We start from the raw sequence: 19049 nt of genomic DNA, 5'->3' as shown, positions 1-19049 counted from the left end.
AACAGCCTGTTAGCATCTGCTCTCTGAGCTCCTGGTTGATTTACAGCAAGTATGAAGTGTGTCCTCGAGGGAAATGGTGTAAAAGGTAGGAATAACCAAGACTATCATAATATGACAGTGTGAAATTCAATATGACAAATGTTAACTTGAATTATTAACTTGTAAATGAATTGTAGCAGCTAATAAGGTTTCTGAAGCATTTTTAAAGATTGAAGGCAATGCTAGCTCAGCTAATGTAGTTTCATTTAGCTTCTTAGTAGTTATGCTATCTAAATAGTTGCTAGTGTGTAGCTGTGTGTACATGTTCAGGTTAAGGTTGAGGTTACGTTTAGGTTATGGTTTGGGTTTGGGTTAAGGTAAGGTAAGGTTAAGGTTAAGGTTAAGGTTAAGGTTAAGGTTAAGGTTAAGTTTAGGTTGAGGTTAGGGTTAAGGTTAGGTTATGGGTTAGGAAAGTAGTAACTATGGTCAAACTGTGTGTGCGCACGCGCTTGTGTGTGTTTGTGTATTTCTTCTGGGGAAAAAAACTATTAATTTGTAATGAACTTGATTATTAATACAGTAATCTACCGTAATAACTTATAAAGACAACAGTGGTGACACCTTGTTGTGTTGCAGTTTTTGGAAAAGCTGTTCAAGCCCTGTCACGGATTGGAGAAGATCTGTGGTTGGATCCTATGGTTAAAGGGGTGAGCAGCACCAACTGTTACTGGAAGTATTCTTAAACCCTGCGGCAGACAGGAAGAAGGTTTTACCTTCTCTCCTTCCCTTCTGTTCCAAACAAAATGGATGTTAGACACCAGGCTTCTATTTGTTGGGTCCCTGCCACCTCCCTTCTCCGGCTCAGATTACCGAACACCTACATTGATCCTCTCTGTCCCACAGTTGGCTCTGAGATCAGTGAACGCCGCTCACTCGGCATATGCCTGCTTCCTTTTCTCGCCAATGTTCTTCCAACACTACAGCCTGGGATCTGGCTCAGAGCCGGCCCGTGAAACCATCAAATGCAAACTGGTCATTAAGGTATGCAGTCAGTAGGGGAAGTCTAACAAAACCAGAACTGAACAGGCTAGGTTATGTCATATGATGATATGATATGGTTCTTCATAAAAGTGTGTTACCACAGTGTTAAAACAGTGATGATCATCTTATCTAATATCTCTATACTTTTGTTTTCAAGTCAGTGCTACCTCTTTTCCGCTGTCTGACTGCCATTGAGCGTAATGTGGAACGATGTCAGATAACAATCAGCACTCCCACTGACCGAGTGGTAATCCAGTTTTTCTGCAAATATGGTACGTAACTAGGGTTGCAAAATTTCGGGAATATTCAAAGTTGGAAACTTTCCATGGGAATATACAGGAATATACGGGAATTAACGGGAATAAACTGGAAATTGTGTGGGTAATTTAGAGAGAGAGAATTTCTTCAAACCTCATTGCTTATCAAGAAACAGTTTTCCTTGAAACTCAAAATTTGTTAAATGACCTCTATTAACACGATGCTGCGGACACTGTATTACATACTGTCAACACTTGATGGCAGTGTGCTGCAAATGTGTCTGCCTTTGTGACAGGCATCACCAAGACTTACAGCCTCCGCTTCCAAGAGAGTGAGGCTCTGCAGGCGGAGTTCGCCTCACACCTCTGCCCCAATGTGCTGAAGGCCCCTGCCAGGTTAGCACCTCACTATTCAAGTTGGACCTGCACTTCCTGTTACAAACCCTTCACATGAGCTACAAAGCCACATCCCATTTAATAGGACCCTTTTTCACTTTTCATATTTTCACAATTTCCGAATCAGCATCATACAGAGGAGAAACTAAATATCAGCAACAAATAGATCATCTCCATACTCACTAGACAAAACCAAAATATACTAGAAAATCTTTTGTCTGACTGATAATGAGGACATCAGTGTGAAAATATGAGATGTCCGGTAGACCTGTCCAATGTCCACTGTACCACTGTCACATGGAAATTGTAGTACTGACAGAATAAACATTCAAATAGGGTCTATGGGTTCAAGTCTGTCGTCACATCCATTCCTTCACATTCATTTGAATATTCATAAAAACAGCCAACAGCTCAGAAGGTTATATTTGCAATTGATAACAGCACATACAAATAAAAGGCTTGTCTTCATTCAGGCCCCTGTATTGAGGGAAATCATACTAACATTCTCCATTTATGTATTTTTTCAACCTGGCTTATCAGTCTGTATTATATTTTTTCAAAAGCCACCACCCCACCCAGCTCTGAAACCCTCTCCTGAATTAATGGGCCTTCTGTAACTTTCCATTTCATCGTTTGCAAATCCTGATACTTGTCTCGACAGTTTATAATCTATTCCTGCATCTCTGTGATATACTTGACCAAACGGCTCCTTGGGCATGACCATAATGCATAAGGCATTATTTCATCTCCAACATATAGCTATAGTCTGAATAACCTGCTAGGGCACTAGTTGTATCAGTGGATGGTTTTAAATTGTATTAAGCTCATTCTAATGTCTCTAGAGATCTCTTTAGTAACACCAATCATTTCATCCCAATCACGTTGTTGAAAGGAAGTGCCCAAATCCATTTCCCATGTTTTCAAAGGTGCAGTGGTTTTGTAGACTGGTTTTTTGAGTAATATTGAGAAGTCCCATGTCCTTTCTGCGATCACAAATTGTTTTGACTTATAAATTATAAAAATCCATCTTTAATCAAGTAACAAAATCAAATAGAGTAACTGTGTTATTAATAATATGTATGGTGACTATCAGTTTGATTCAGCAGTCCAGTGTATGCAGAGAGAGGATGTTTTCTACTGACGGCTGACAGATGAATCCCCTAAAACATGCACCTTCTGTTCAGTGCAGTCCAGTTTAATCAACCAGACTGACAAGGACATAAACAATAAAACCTCGTCACATTAATAGCGTTTAGTCTTAGGAAAACCATCCTCAATCAGTAGATCCTGTTTGATCTTTCTCTGAGTTTGATTCTGAGAGCTTTTGTTCTGCTCTCTACCTCTGCAGACTTCTCAGTGATATGGTGCTGCATTTCCCAGTGTCCCTGGAGGAAATCACTCTGTCTGCCACTCCTCTGAGATTCACCCTGAGAAACTACCACGAGGCGGGAAACGGTGAGCTGAGGTTTCACTCTTAATTGGCTCAGGCCCAAGATAAAACTGGTGTTGCACCAGTTTTGAGATTGTCAAGTTTAATTGTAATGCAAATATCAAATTCGGCCAAACAAATTCTATTTTTTTTTTGCCTCGGATACTCCCCTGTGACAGATCACATGAAGACGATGTACACTGAGATGTCCTTACACCCTGATGAGTTTGACTTCTTCCAGGTCGGAGCGGACTCAGACGTAACCTTCTGTCTGAAGGAGTTGAGGGTAACAGGGTTATTTTTGGAGGCTCCCATTATCCTATCACATGAAAAAATGACGTGTGTGTGTGTGTGTATCCTTGTATGTGTGTATGTGTGTGTGTGACTGTCTCACCAGGAGCATTTCATGTCTAACAGGTCTCATTTCTCCTGATACTCAAGTGTCAAAAGGCCTCTGTAGCAGTGTCTGCATATATCATTTTCATGCGAACTTTTCCACTCAGCCACGTGACTCATCTTTACAGCAAAGATAGTGTGACCAAAGTGACGCATGTTAACCCACATCATGGAAAAAGTAATTGAACTCACAGGTTCCAGAAACTAAAAGCTACAAATTACTACTTCATAATGAAACGTGTAACCGGGCTGGTTCAACTTTAATCAGTCTTAAACTATTTATATCGCGAGCAAAACACGTCATGTTGGAGAAACATAATGTAATTTACAGAGTGGCGTTCTAAGTCATTCAAAGTTTGTTGCAGTGTCCAAATGTTTTCTGTGCCAGTTTGGAAAACAAAGGAAAAAGAGCTTGGTTGGCCATTTGGAAATTTGGATAAACAGCATTTGAGTTCGTCCAGTTCATGGCCTGCGTTAACACCCTCAGCTCTTGTCCCTAATGTCTTGGAATGTCTCTTGGACGTCCTGCTGTACGGCTCCTCATTAGCCTTCAGAGGAGTCTCGGTTTTGGTAAATCGGGTTTGAATAGATTACATACCAGGCTTTGAATTTTAGTCGCCTTCAATTTACTCAAGCTTTAGTATTTTTCTTTAGCCTGATCATTGTACACAAGTCACATCACTGCTTGAAGATGACCAGCCATTAAAATGTTACATTGATGACAAGCACGTCCACGTTTCATGCCAGGGAATTTCTACCATTTTGTTGTTCCAGGGTTTTCTGTCCTTTGCGGAGTCACATTGCCTCCCAGTGTCCGTCCACTTTGCTGCTGCAGGGAAGTAAGTGCCTTTCTGCCATCGCGAATAACTTGAGTGGCATTTGTATCTCAAATTACAGAGGCCCACGTCAGTGTGTGGCACTCAAGTGCGTAATTAACACCAGACAACCTCAAAATTCATGGCATTTTAAATTTCAACTGTGGCAGATGAGTCTAATTATATTACCAGTCCTTTCTCTGAGTGACCACTTATACAGAGATTTGCTGGTGGCTGGTAAAACCGTGAATGATACTGTTGATTGGATATAGCTGGATTTAAAAGGTTTCTGCATCAGTGAGAGATACATCAGTGTATTATTAATGTGCTTTGCAGGCCTGTGTGCTTCTCCATGGAGGACATGGTCCTAGAGGCCACTGTACTGCTGGCTACTCTGATGGACTCTGAAAACACGGGCCCCTCTCAGCCTGTCGGCCCCCCGGTCCCCACCTCACCCAGGTAACTAACACTATCATCTCTAGCCACATGCTTTTAATCCTCTCTGTAATAACTGTGAACTGTTATACCCTGAGCACAGTGGCACAGATGAGGGAAAGATTTATTTGATTGTCATTTTCACCAGATTATCGTCCTTGTCACCACTGAAGTCTGTGCAGGCCGACTTTCTCAGATCTATTAGAGAGCAGAATCCAATCCTCCCACAGGGGCTCTACCTGAGCCTCTCTCCTGGCTCCAGCTGAGGCAGTTTGCCCTCACTGGCTGTTTTTAGCTTCCTAAGAGGGCATAGTGTTTCCGCAGCCAGCCTTGTGTCTGTGACAGACATAAATAGGGCAAGCCCAGGACGTGTGGGGTTAGGTTAGAAGCCTGTCTGGTTGACGTTCTGTAATCCCCTCGTCTCCGTTATGCTAGCCTGGTTGGCTGTTCTGCCAACGTCACTGTCCTGCTCTGCTAACCCTCTCTCAGAATCAGAATCAGAATTATTTTTATTGCCATGTATATTTGCACATACAGGAAATTGCCTTGGTGTGGTTGGTGCACTGTACAAACAACAATATACAAACAACAATTTAAAAACAACAATATAAACTCTCTGGGTGGATCTGGTCACCCCAATCCCCAATGTCCTGCTGAACATCTGGGTCATTTGTAGTTTGCTCTACTTGTGTGCACTGCTGGGAGTCTGCAGGGACATCACTGACCTGATGAGCAGGCAGCGTTTCAGTGCTCCCGTCTTTCACCTGCACCCCTTTCCTCCAGTATGTTTTGCCGTGAGTCATTCAGGCTGTTTTGGAACAAATGCAGTGTTTTCTTGTCGTTCAGGTCGTGCTTGGGACCAAACATTCCCACCTTCTTTCTCAGGGCCTTGTTAAGTATCAAGCCAGAGACAGTCTGGAGACGTTTAAACCTGCATGTTCTCTTTACCTCTTCCTGTTGTGTTCCTCTTCAAACCTCTGGTCTGGTTGCCTCTGTGAGGTTGATGACATGTAGTGTGGTTACATGCGCAGAGGTGGTTTGTTATGTTTGCTCATAGCGAGCTCTAGGCATGCACTTTCAGGATCAGTTGATGACTACATGCTGAGAACTATACGCTCCGTTCACGAATGTCTTAATGAATGTAAATATTCATCATCACACAATGGAAATAGCGATACTCAAATTGGTAGAGATTCCTCCTCCTAGTCACTCTATTTGACAATTCTATTATCAAAATATTACTCAACTCCTCATACAGATACTAATATGTGTCTTTATTTTAAATTCTGGGGGGAAAAAACTAAACATACTTTCATAATTTAGAACAACACAGTTGAATATGTATTTAAATCAAAACACACATTTTTTGTTCAAGTTGTTAACGTCATGTTTGTTAGCGTCTTGTGGAATTTCTTCTCCTCTTTTCATTGCCTCTTATTTTCAGTTAATTGTATTACCACCATCTGCTCTTCCTCCATCAGTCCTGCCTTTATAAACCTCACTTCACAACTCCTCACCAGGCTCAGTGATAATCCACATCCTCAGTATCAAATTCCATTGAGACTCACTGCGTTGTGTTCACTGGGAAGTCTATAGAGGAACAGAGCCGTCTTTACCTTGCACAGTGTTATGACTAGTTCTCCTCTGCTCAGGAAACGGTCATTACCTCTTGCCACAGACATTGTGTGTGTGGTTGTGTTTTCAGATGTGCAGATGTTGCTGCTCTACCTGTGGTGTCTCATGAGGGAAACAGCAGGGAGTCACAGAATGCTCCTGCTGTGATGGAGCTGATCCCATCCAGTCAGGGCAGCCCTATGATCAACCCACCTGCTCTCAGGCACCTTCTGTCTTCAGCTGACGATCCTCATGGACCAGACGTACCCGATGAGGCCAGTGCCATGGCAACTCCTGCGTCTACCATGGTAACAAGGGCTTCCAGTTACTTCTTTGTTTTCACTGGGAATCGAAGTGGTCTCTATACCCTTGATGTTACACAGTGTTGACAGGTTGCGTGAGACTGTGGAGTGTTTTCTTGACCTCTACTGGGAAGTATACCCATAATACCTCACCACTGACCAAGATGAGCAGAATTACAGTATGTGAGAGATCTATCTTATGACGTGAAGCATTTGGTTGGAATCACAGACAAACAAAACTAAGTTTTTCTTTTCTTGACCAAACTTCTTACTATTGATCTTATATCTGACTCCTGTTAATGTTCTGAATGTTTTGCTCTGGCAATACTTAGATATGTTGGCCCATCAAGATGAATATTATCTTCTCAGACCAGTTTCTAGTGACCCCAGCACTCGTATTTTCCTTGAGTCCTCTTAGGATTTAACTTTGAACACTTTATTCATAAAAAATGGAAAAGTAAAGCAATGGAGTCCTAGAATAATAGAATACTGTTAAAATAACACGCGTCGTCTGTTTTCCTCTGTAGATCTGCTCCCTGCTGTTCAGGGCTTTGGCGTCAGAGCAGGACGACGATGGCTGTGATGTCAGTCTGCCTGTTCTGGCTTGTTACAGTGACACAGAAGACGAGATGGAGGGAGACTATACAAGAAGCCCTTCACTGTGAAAAGAGAGTGAAGGGATGTGAACTTCATCATCTCGATCTGAAAGTTGACCCTACAATTCAACTGTAGTCAGAACAAGTTATGCAATGGTTGAAGGCGTTTTGTTCTTAGCTTAAATGTTAAAATTATATTCAGTGATCAGGTTCCCCAAAATGTCCAGTTGGATATGACAGAATCTTTTTACGACGATTATTTGTAATAAGTGTATATCAACTAATTTGTTTTGTCTGTTTCATTGTGTAAAATACATGAGTCATAACAATTAACTATCGTCTGTGAAAACATAACCACTGTGTGAAGATGCCACACCTGTCTGTTGACTGCCTGAGGCTTGTGGGAGTACACACACCGTACACACCTTCTTAACATTGATCTTATCCTGGGCTGACTTCAGTGAAATACACACTATGAAGAGTTAAATGGGACAGATGGGATGAATGGAAAATTCAGCCTTAGAGGCATGTAGCCTGAGCCTGTGAAAAAAATACCTCTTTGATGTACTCTGCAATACTCGTGCACCTGACAGCCGGTTGACACTGACATGAAAGACACCAAACACAACAGGATAATAAATACTATAGCCTTTATTCATATATTGTACAGATCTGAAAATGCCTCTTCGCAGAGAACAGATCTGGATACAGTGGGGTCCATGCTGTGGTAGTAACAAAGCAGAGAGATGTGGTGGAAGGGAGACGACAGGGAAGAGTCAGGGAGCAGGAACCACCAGATTTGACTGGGAGAATTGCTCTGTAAAATCATTAAGGCTACTTAGATTGTCCTCAGTGCTTTAACAGTTTAAACTCACATTTTAAGCGTTAGCTGCTCCCTCTGTCCAAATCTGCTCTATCTTGTCCGTCAGGCTCATCTCACAGAGACGTCTGAATCTGCCGTCTCCCGGTGTGAACGCGTGGGACTCAGCCAGGAAACGGCTCTTTTGACAGTGCAGATTGTAAACAGTGATGTGGAGGATTTTCTAAGCAGGGGAGGATGGCTTTATTACTATTCCTAAGCTCCGGACCGAGTGCAGACAGAGCAGCAGATTTCAAGAGAAAAACGAATGATGAATATTGCTGTAGATGAAAACGCCCAGTGTTAAGACATAAGGGCATGATGGGAAAAGCTGTTTGGTCTCTTATGGCTACTTTGACAGTTTCAGGCTCTGTACCCGACACAGGGTTGGGCATTTCAAAGAATTATGGACATTTCTGCCAATATCACAGACACCTGATACAAGGCACATTATCATCAGAACATTAAGAATAAATATGGATTTTCTAAAGAAATGTTTTTTAACTGTGGGTAAGAAGTGTAGGAAATGCAGAGTGCACATCTGTGGTGATGTAATGGAAACACTATGAACATTTTTCACTTGAAACCTGCAGTGACCTGACGTTATGAATGTGCCGCTGGAGCTCTACAGCAGAGAGGAGAGAGAGGAGGGGACCACACTGATTGTGAACAAGTTTCTAAAGCTGCTGCAATGTGGTGATCAGTCCGAACATTTCAACAACCCCACTGAACGAACAAGTTACAAAAATACATTTGGTCACATGACCACGTCCGCTGTGTTGAGCCATTTTTCAGATATGCTTTTCAAGCTTGTGCGTTTTAAGGCTGCAAGACAAATTAAGCCCAGTGGATATGGAGAAGTCTGTAGCCATCACATCCTTCATACACGAGCACACAAGTACATTCATCAACCAGAAAACATTCACACACACACATTACATGTCATCACAGACAAGACTTCAGCAACAGCAGCTGGGATATTAAAGGGTGGGCATCAGTTTGACCCAATATATCTCCACAGATTTGTCAACAAAGAAATATCCTTCCCATGAAATATCAAAATGTGTGCAAGTCGTGAACTCAGTGGTCTGGAAAAGGCAGCTGCTGATCTTCTTCATGAAATCTCATTGGATCAACCTGCCCCAACTAACCACACATGTAGAAACGTCACATACACTACTTTTTTTTGCAAACTTTTACAAAACATCCCATAACAGCACACAAGTCCTATACTATTATCTGACATATGCTCCCTGCACACACACACACAAGGTTCCAGGCCCTTTGCTGAACATCCACTTTCACAAGTCTTCCCATTTATTGAGCCCTAATGCTGCCGTTTCCGTTGCATTTTTCATTTTTTGACACTAATGGTGTCAAAGCCCAGTGTGTGGGGGCTGCCCCAACAGTCTGCCACCTACCAACTGGCTACATCTGCCACCCTTGTCTCTGAATCTCACCTGCCACCCTGCCCAGAGAAAAGTTATCCTCGTCAGACAGGATCCTCATCTCCCACATGCCTAACGTCTACTTATCTCGGCCAATGGGATTATCCACTGAGCACTGGAGCCCTGCAAAGATGCCAACGCTGCAGCCTGGCCAAGAGGATGTGTCCTGCTTCTGCTCCTCTTTATGCAGCAGCTCTGTGATGTACAGCAGCACACTGCAGTGGCTGTGTAGGAGGTTTTTTCCTTCACACTCTCCTTAGAGGGTGGGGGGTTGCCAGTTGGGAGTTGAGGCAGAGCAGTACTAGCAGAGGTGGAGGAAAGCCTCTGACGTTAGTCCTTCATCCTGACCTGCAGGAGTAAAGGCAGTTCATCACCTGCCAAGGCAGACGCCCTCCCTCACAGCTCCATGCAGAGTCTAGTCAGTGTACTCTGCCACTATGGACAGCAGCACCGTGATGTCATCCGGCTTTCCTCCTGGACAATACAAAGCAGCGTGCTGTTAGGATGGGGCTCGTCATATGCATACGTTTCAAAACTAGAAACTATTCATGTTATGTGATATTTTCCATCAATTCATGACATTTTGAAGAGCGCTAGGTCACAATCCAGTAACTACATAACCTTAGGTATCCCCTACACTTGCATTAATGTTGGCAGAACTGGGTTCAGGTATTATGAACCTTTTAAATGGAATAAGTTGGAATCTGCCCCACAACTGCAGCTTTAGGCTACATCCACATTAATATGTTTTCATTTGGAAACTTATTACGGATACGCCTTGCGTCCACACTAAAAACAGAGAAGTTTGAAAACGCTCATGGTCTTAGTGCTTATCTGTGCCAATTCCTGTGGCAGATTGTGATAAACTTACGGTTTACACCGGAATGCCCAGAGATTGTTCACGTGAGATGGATGAGATTAAAAACACTTTTGTGTTCTCACTTTTCAAATCTATGGAAGTAGTCTTACATTCCCTTTGGTGATTTGATCTTTGTTATTTGATGTTTTTCATGTTCAAATAGCTTTAATTAAGTCCTTGTTGCTTCTATTAAACAACTCTTTGTTGTATTAATTTGCTGATAGTGAATGTCTCCTGTTCTCAGGTCTCTTAAAAAAAGACAAAAATCTTTGACTGCCTGAATAATTAAGATTAAATAAAAAATCTAAATCAAAAACAAGTATCAGTGTCGATTAACTTCACGTGGACCTGAGACACTCACCTCTTACATTCAGTCCATTGTCACAGGCAAACTGTGCGAAAGGCGACATGTAGTTGGGGTCATATGCCAGAACATGGGCCTGCTCTGCAATGCTGCGGGCCGTCTGCTGGATGCTCTCGTAATTTGAGTTCTGAGGAGCAATAAAAACAAAGCAGGCGTGATGTTTGTATTCCAGACATATTTTTGATTCCACTCCCACCTGCAAACCTGTTCGGGACTTGCCTTGAGCTTCTTCAGCTCCTGCAGGATCATGTAGTCAGGCATGTTGTCGAAGAGCCCATCGGTGGCGGTGAGGATGATGTCTCCGAGCTGGACATCGAAGGAGGAGCTGTCGGCAGCGTCAGGGCTAAACGCAATGACACAATAGAGTCAGGCAGAGATCACATGCAATGCTCTAATTCTGGTAACAGTGTTATTAAAATGGAAATGTTCTCCCAGGAAATCGGTCCTGTTGGACTTGGTAGAGTAACATGAGCCTCTGACCCAGCTTCTCTTATTCTGAAGGAATGCTCACTGATTACACTAGGTTACTCTACCCCACAGGAGAATGTACCGACACCAACAGGCTGGACTCCCAACTGCTGCAGGTATTCCACTTTGGCTACGGAAACCTAATCACATGCTGAATGAGGATTAATTCAGGAATCATCACATGACGGTTTTGGAAAGAACACCCAGGTCCAATAAATGGTGCTATCGTCCATTATGAGGAGGGGAGCAACAAACATATGGAGGCAGGAACCAAGTTAGTCTGCCAGGGTCAAGTTTGCTTCTTGGAAAATGCCCTGGCCCTGCTGCACAGCCCCTCATCAGTCACCAATATCATTCAGTACAAACTGTCTTCAAACTGCATCAAGACACATGGAGCCTCAGCTCCTAGAAACAGCCTGGCCTGGGATTCTGGTAAAACTGAACTGCAAAAACTGAAACACTTTCCCCTGCACACACAATATGGGAACCCAATATTTTGGGGCTTCTAGTGTACTGTGATTGGTCAAACTAGAAACAGAAACTTGAAGCCTACAGATTCTATATTCACATGCATAATCTGTTTATAATTTTTGAACATGGACAAGATGGAGAATATCCCTTTTTAGTTTATACATTTTATGAGCAGTTGTAAAAGGACTGAATTAGCTGCCATGTCTGAATTTGTCACCAATTGTTAAACCTGTCACTGAACCATAGTCCCTTAGAAACCAAGCTGAGTTTTAGTCATACTCATGTTACTCAATATTGGCCATCTTTCTTTTTTTTTGCCTGATAATTGCAAACGCAGTGCTGCAGTGATGTCTGATTTCCAGTCCTAACAAGAAGGTTGTTTACTCTCGGACCAATGCATTATAAATAACCAGTCCCCTGCATGATGAGCTTGAAAACGCATCTCTAATTCAGGTGCATGTTGTCAGAGTCTCCCTCTGTGACATCCACATGCTCCATCCTCCCTCTGTCGCAGGAAGGACACTGATGCACTTCGGTTTTGACCCCTGGATTCTTCTTTTGGCTGCCCTGTTAAGTGATCTCAGTCTGAAAGCTTAATCTGCTCTTGCGCTAAATCCTTCAACTAAATGACTAAAGCATAAAAATTGAAAAAGAATCACATTAAATCCACAACAGCCAGTGGAACTCATTGCGCATCAGCTGAAGCTAAACTGGGGTCATTTACAAGAAATCAAATTAACGCTCGACATTAAGTTCTCGTTCATCTTCTGTCAGGCTCAGAATAGTGAACCTGAATTTGTGACAGAGTGATGAAGAGGTGTGGGCGCTGGTGCAGGATTGGCTGCAGCCACTTCACTCGACCCATGAGGCCACACAGACTTTGACCAGGGTGAGAGGGAAAGCTTGGCAAACATCCAGCAGCCGCCCTGCTGACCGCTACTGCTGCCGCTTGGCACGCCACACTATCGAGACACCGCAGCACGTGGCCCCCTGACACACTGCTACTCTCAGCTCAACACAGTACAGCAGTGTAGCTACTTTCACTACACACTGCTGCATGTGAGGGACTCAATGTTCTGAAGGGCAGTTTACTGCAGCTAAGAGCCTTTGTCTTTGTGTGCACGTGATGTGTGCTGTTATAGGTTGGGCTTTGTCACAGCTGCTGTGCTGAATGCATATACATTGTCCATCCACTGTTCAATTAACTATTCAGTACATGCGCTCCTCCTGCATGTGCTGTCCCCAAAGCTCTCTGCAGACATGCATTGAAATCTGGATAATCTCCCGAGGTTTGTCTGTGACAACGCCGATGTCTGAGAGAGGCTTGTGTCGGCCAACAGTAAAACAGACCTCAATGAACATTCTCAAGAGTTCATGTCTGAGAACAGATCAATGGACCAAGTTCAGTTAAGTTGTGACTACAGCAGATGCAGGGTAGCTCCCCCTGTCGGGTGTCTCACCTGTCACTGAGGACGGCTCCCTCTGCCCCGGGGGGAGCGATGGACAGCTGGAAGGGCGTGTTGAAGTAGTGCTGCTGCTCGTCTGAGCGGTGGACCACCTCCCCTCCCCGCACCACCAGGAAGCCTGAGTCTCCCAGGTTGGCTGTGTGCAGCTGGTGGCTCTGTCTGTCCAAAACCACAATGCAGGCTGTGCTACTACCTGCACACATCAAGCAGAGACACTTATTACTTTTCAATTTCAATGCAAAAGTTTGAAATATACTAAAACGCCAATAGGCCGTAATCATCATCAGTAGATCATTGGCAGGATACAGATGATTGCAACAACTGAAAAACAGAAATGAGAAATCTAAAAGCACTTGGAAACTGTATGACTGTATGTCGTTTTGAAATTAGAACAGATGGGATTACCAGTACTATCATGCACTAACTGCAGACCACAACCAAGCCAGGTTTCTATAACATGCGTCTCCTTGTACAGTTCCGGAACCAGTCAGGATGGAAAAATCACGTTTGACTGCTACATCAATGATCAAACAAAAGTTGCGTCAGTAAAATGTCCATGTGCGAGTCGAGGGGTTTTTACTTTGAGGAAAAGGAGGTGTTACTAATAACATTTTTCATCCAAGTGTCACAGTAAAAGTGTCATAGAAATTTCACCATAACATAAACCATCTCTTTCAGGTAGTATCAAATACCGCTTTAATACAAATTGTTGATTCCAGTAAGCTCTGAACCGATCTCTCTCTCTGACTTTATTCGACTCTCTGACAACGAGCTGTGCAGAGCTCTGATTCCATCCTTTTGCAAAAGCTTCTTCTTAATAAATATACAAAGACAATTTCATTGTTTGCTGTTTATTTCATTATTTATACCTGTGCTTTTCCTTATGACAAGTCAAAACATCTGTTAAAAATGTGTTTTCCCCCTCGCTATAAAGAGCATGCCAAAGCAACAGGCAGCAATAGAACCCTCATCATAAAGCCACTACGGCCAATCAGGGGCAGGAAGAAAGGCTATCACGCTTTCATTTGGCTCACAAGAATGACATTACAAGTCAATAGCTCTTTTTTAACATGTTTACATGAAAACACTGAAAATGCAGTTTCAAATAATCTTCAACCTGGATGGATTTTTGCAGAAGATCCATTCTCATTGACACAGATTGTGTTCTGCAGAAACACCAAAAATACATAGAAAAAGACCAGTGTACATATGAAAAGGGGCCTATTAAATCCTCCATAGTTGAATTTCAAAACAATTATCGTCTAGCAACTGCCTGTTCCTGGGAGACTATGTGGACGTGGGGAAGCAGTCTCTGGAAACCATTTGTCTGCTGCTGGCCTTCAACATCAAATACCCTGAGGGAGTTTTTCTCCCATCAATAAATACTACAATACCTCCAAAACATTTCAAGTCTATCCTCTCATGAAATGAAAAAATTTAAAAAAGCTAAAGACAAAATAAACCCCAACTTTTCCTCTTGTTGACTTTCTACAGATCCTCAGAGAGATGCCTATCTAAAGTGCATTAGGGAGACTGATGACTGAAGTTAGCTGAATACACAAACTAGCAGTTTGTATCTGTTTTAGTGAGTTCCACCATCTGGGAGATGGTGAAGAGGAAACATGAGCTGGTGGAGCGGGAGGACAGCGTGCTGCCACACCCTGCTGCTGATTCATCTGGCACGCCGAAATATGCTCTCTGGGATCGACCTTCAAAACCTCTCACGCACGGTGACTCACTCTCCCGTCTCCTCTGTTTCCCCTCAGCACAATTACACACGCCGCCAGCCTCAAGAACGTTCCCTCGGCTGTGAAGTTAGCAGCACAATGCAGTGTTGTTTGTCCTGATGCACATGTGATAACAGGGTGGAAAAGTACTGAAAACGTACCAGGACAGAGCGCTGGTAGTAAAAACACTCCTTCAGTTGATGCTTCGTGTTTGTGCATGCTTCTTTGTTGGGAAGTGGCGCAAAGGAGGAAAGGGATCATGGAAGTGAACTGCACGGGGCAGGCAGGGACTTGGGACATTCCCAGGATTTCTTAATCGGAACTGGCTGTTCTCTGAGTCATGTAGCAAAAATCTCCATCCAACCTCCTCTAATCTGAACAGGCGGAAACAAACAACCCAACTCTAAATAGTGAACTCCGACCCAAATCACAAGGAAAATGCACGGTTTCATACGCAGGCATAGGTTGGCATACACTGTCTAGCAGAGTGCATGGCTCAGGAGGCTCTAAATGAGTTTAGTGAGCATTTAAACCAGGTGAAAGGCACTGGGGGGGGGGGGGGGAGAGAGGAGACAAGGATTTTGCGGTCCAATGAAAACATGTCTTAAACGAATGCTTCAGAAAATGAGACTTGAGAAGCCTTGGAAACTGTCTTGAGGTACAAGACAGTGTAAATGTACCAGACCATACTTATAGGATCTATTCTCAGAAACATTGAGTATTTCAGTCCTCCCAACTTTAATGTGCTTTAAAACTAATATAAGTGGACACCAAACTTTCTTCACTCACCCAGCAGCGGCACTTTGTTCTGCAGCAGCTCGTAGTAGCTGCTCGTGAGGATTCCCACGGGGTTGGTGGGAACGAAGCGACCTTCCTTCACCAGCCTCTCGCATGTCTTCATCAGCGTACCCGAAAACTGGGATGGGTCCACGCCGTAGTCTCGCCAGCCACCCACCCCATCTGCCACACCTTAAAAAAAAAATCATAACACAAAAACGTGTTGATTAAATGACATATTTACTTTTAAAAACCCAGCTTCCATCATTCTATCATATATTTTACACAATGCTGAATGTTGTGACCCCACAGGGAACCAAATGTTCCCGTTAAGACAGTAAAGATTTGAAGTGACAATGAGAACATGACTACAGTAACCGTTGTTGACATTCCTCAGACTAGTTTGACAAGAGAGACACAAGAAGGATTCCACGCAGCTGCACAACACAACAAAACAACAGAAACTCTCACAGACGTGAGAAAGGAAACACAGTACACAAAAAACTGTTTCTTAAAATAAGGAGCTGACACAGACTGAGTGAAACCACCTGCATCCACGAGCAGGGTCTTTGACCTGTAGTGCTTTCAGTTAATTCTGGTAATGCTATATAAAGTCCCACTGGTCATTTACAGGGGATAATTAAAAATGCAGGAGGTTTTTTCAAGTAATTAGAAACCACTTGACCTTTGTTGCGATTCAGGCCAACAAATAACATTTATCTCTCACCCTCTCCTGATACATTAAACCCTGCACCCCCTCAGCTAAAAGCAGAAATTTCATAATTGAACCCCTCGTCTAATTTTTCTACAGAAGTATGTTCTAAAGGTTTAATTGTCTGATTTGAAAGCTAATAGGCTCACATGTTCCCAGAGGAGCCTTTGGCCGGGTCCAAGATTTGCCTAGAAAGGAAACTTTAGTCTCATTACTCGCGGGACGCCAGCATCTGCCTCGCTGACCATACAAGGATGGCCCACTGCGTCTCCTCTGTGGCAGAATGCAGCAGAGAGCCAGGGCTGCCAGTAGAGCACACACGCAACTCTGCAACTAATCCACCCTCCAAAAAAAACATAGTGAAACCACCTGATGTAAACAATCCCCTTGTTTTCATATTACCTCGTAAGTCTTGATTAACTCAGTGTGCAGAATCGTAAAGTAGATTAGCAGAGATATTAAATAGCAGGTTGTTTATGTGAGATTAAAGGCTCCTGTGGATTAATCTTAGATCAACCTTCAATACTGCAGACTTTAAGGCCTCGCTTAGTTGTTGTTTACTGAAGACCTTTGGTGTGAGGAATGAGCTCAGAGGTTCAGGGTCAAGTTTGTTTATTACAAGGGTCTATCTCTGTGATGGAGGTGATCCATACTGAACAACAACTGTGCAGTGATGTTAGCAGTAGAGAATAGAATCCCTTAAGTGTCATTGTTGTTTGTACAGTGAAACTTGCTGTGCATCTCCAAAATGTTCAAAAGATAAGGGACAACAACAAATAAAGCAAAGTCTGTGGCCTTTAAGTAACATAGGGCTGGGGGGTCATTGTTCCTATCAAGCCCATTTGAAGTTGATATGATCTTTCAAGGGCCACACTAAATGATTGGACACAAATCGTACTCACATGTCAAGAACAATAACATGTAGACATTAACGATGTATTATGGTCAAGAAACCGCAGTAAACCTTGTTTTTCAAGCGATTCTTAACACCCACATGAACACATGATTAGGAATACATTTAAATATTAAACTCTGCACATGAGCTGGCCTGGAGGCGGTGACCTTTGACCTGTCACCACAGTCTGAACACAGAGAGATGCCTGGCTGATGTCTCCACAGCGAAACTAAACAAAGACAACTCACCCAGAACATCTGCGGATCTGTGTCGGGCGATGAAGCACGCGTCGTCCCCGTAGCACATGCCTTTCTTCAGGATGCCTTTCCGGAAGTCCTTCCCGAAGCCGCAGCTCGCCGTCACCAGGCTGTAGTCGCGGCTGTCCGTCTGAGAGAGTCCGCCGAGGACCGCTCGGGCCACCAGTCTCCCGTACGACAGCACGGACAACATCCCCCTGGGCGCACCAGCACACCGCCGAGCTAGCTAGCGATCAGCCCCTGCTAGCTCAGTGTCGACGGGGAGCGCAGTGTTTTTGTCTCGAGCTAACCCGGAGGATGCGCTACACACGGAGGCACAGCCACCGACAGCAGCCGCCACGCACCGAGACAACGAGCCTTCTTCCCCCCGGGTGGAGTAAACACGAGCCGCGGGGGAGCGTAACACTAAAGCCGAGAGAAACTCAGAGGAAACAGTCGCCCGGTCCGCTCCAGAAGAGCCGTATGTGCTGGTTGTCCATAGCCACGCTGCCTGCTCAGCCTCTGGGACACACACACAGCCGTCCTCCCCTCACCTCCGCTGACACTCTCTCTCTCTCTGATGGGTCTTGTGACCGCTGTGACGACACGACATTACGCAACCCACGCTTCCTTATAAGGACGTAACACTATTCAGTCGCATCTTATTCACAGGTTATAAAACCATGTGCTGAGAGGTGTCACGGGTAGAAACTAATGAAAAGAAAACGCACAGTTTGAAACAGAGGGGAAAACAGGACACGTGAGAATAAGCTTGTGTGTCATATAAATAATAAAAGAAAACCGGTCATTCCAGAAAAATAACACAAATAACATTTCTTGGGTATTTCACCTATTTAACAGTGTGAATTGTACTTTGAAGAATATATTCTGTCTGATGCAAGAGCCCCTTCTGACATGGAGGGGTCTTGGGAAACTTAGATGTGCAGTCCACTGTTATTTTGTAACAGAATATCTGTTACAAGTTATTACTTCTACGGTGTCTTATCCATTATTGTTGTAATTTATTTTCATTTACTTCGAAAAAGTAAATTCCTGTTATGTGTTCCACGCTGTTGTTGTTAGTAACAGGGTTCATACACATTTTGATCAATGGATTTCCATGACTTTCAATAAATTTTTACCAAATTTCCATTACCGAACAATTTTTGAGATCTTGTGTATACATGAAAAAGTGAATAAATTTAGTATTTAAGCTAACAATGAGAATTATATACAGTATACCTTGAATTACAGAAATGAATGAGACAGTAGTTTGACTAAGGTCTTTGTCAGTTGTAACCCATGGCATTTACTTTTCCATTTGTAGCCAAGCATGGTTAAATCTACACTTGCCTGGCATAGTGCATTATGAGTATGCCTGCTTATATTTTCAGTGTATTTCTTTTAAAAGCATATGAATAATTTAAAAATTAGCGTAAATGAACGACATGAAAATATGAATATAACAAATTTACATCACTTCTCCAAAACTTTTGGGATTTAATTT

General features: G+C 43.3%; 2 protein-coding genes across 2 annotated transcripts; one reads left to right on the top strand and one right to left on the bottom strand.

The window, feature by feature from the left end:
• The first annotated feature begins 51 nt into the window (after positions 1 to 51).
• rad9b (RAD9 checkpoint clamp component B) lies at positions 52 to 7372 on the top strand. Its single transcript, XM_053420199.1, has 11 exons — positions 52 to 85; positions 616 to 686; positions 883 to 1020; positions 1178 to 1292; positions 1574 to 1673; positions 3022 to 3128; positions 3282 to 3388; positions 4273 to 4337; positions 4650 to 4772; positions 6454 to 6670; positions 7192 to 7372. The coding sequence occupies exons 1-11, from the start codon at positions 52 to 54 to the stop codon at positions 7327 to 7329; spliced, it is 1215 nt and encodes a 404-aa protein (XP_053276174.1). The 3' UTR covers positions 7330 to 7372.
• A 521-nt stretch (positions 7373 to 7893) lies between these two features.
• pptc7a (protein phosphatase targeting COQ7 a) lies at positions 7894 to 18136 on the bottom strand. The gene is made up of 6 exons (XM_053420202.1): positions 17555 to 18136; positions 15712 to 15891; positions 13190 to 13388; positions 11010 to 11133; positions 10788 to 10917; positions 7894 to 10041 (listed from the first exon to the last, which is right to left on the bottom strand). The coding sequence occupies exons 1-6, from the start codon at positions 17754 to 17756 to the stop codon at positions 9983 to 9985; spliced, it is 894 nt and encodes a 297-aa protein (XP_053276177.1). The 5' UTR covers positions 17757 to 18136; the 3' UTR covers positions 7894 to 9982.
• Between the last annotated feature and the right edge of the window lie 913 nt (positions 18137 to 19049).

Source organism: Pleuronectes platessa, chromosome 4, assembly GCF_947347685.1.
Source record: "Pleuronectes platessa chromosome 4, fPlePla1.1, whole genome shotgun sequence".
Taxonomy (NCBI): domain Eukaryota; kingdom Metazoa; phylum Chordata; class Actinopteri; order Pleuronectiformes; family Pleuronectidae; genus Pleuronectes; species Pleuronectes platessa.
This window is presented reverse-complemented; position numbering and strand designations above follow the sequence as displayed.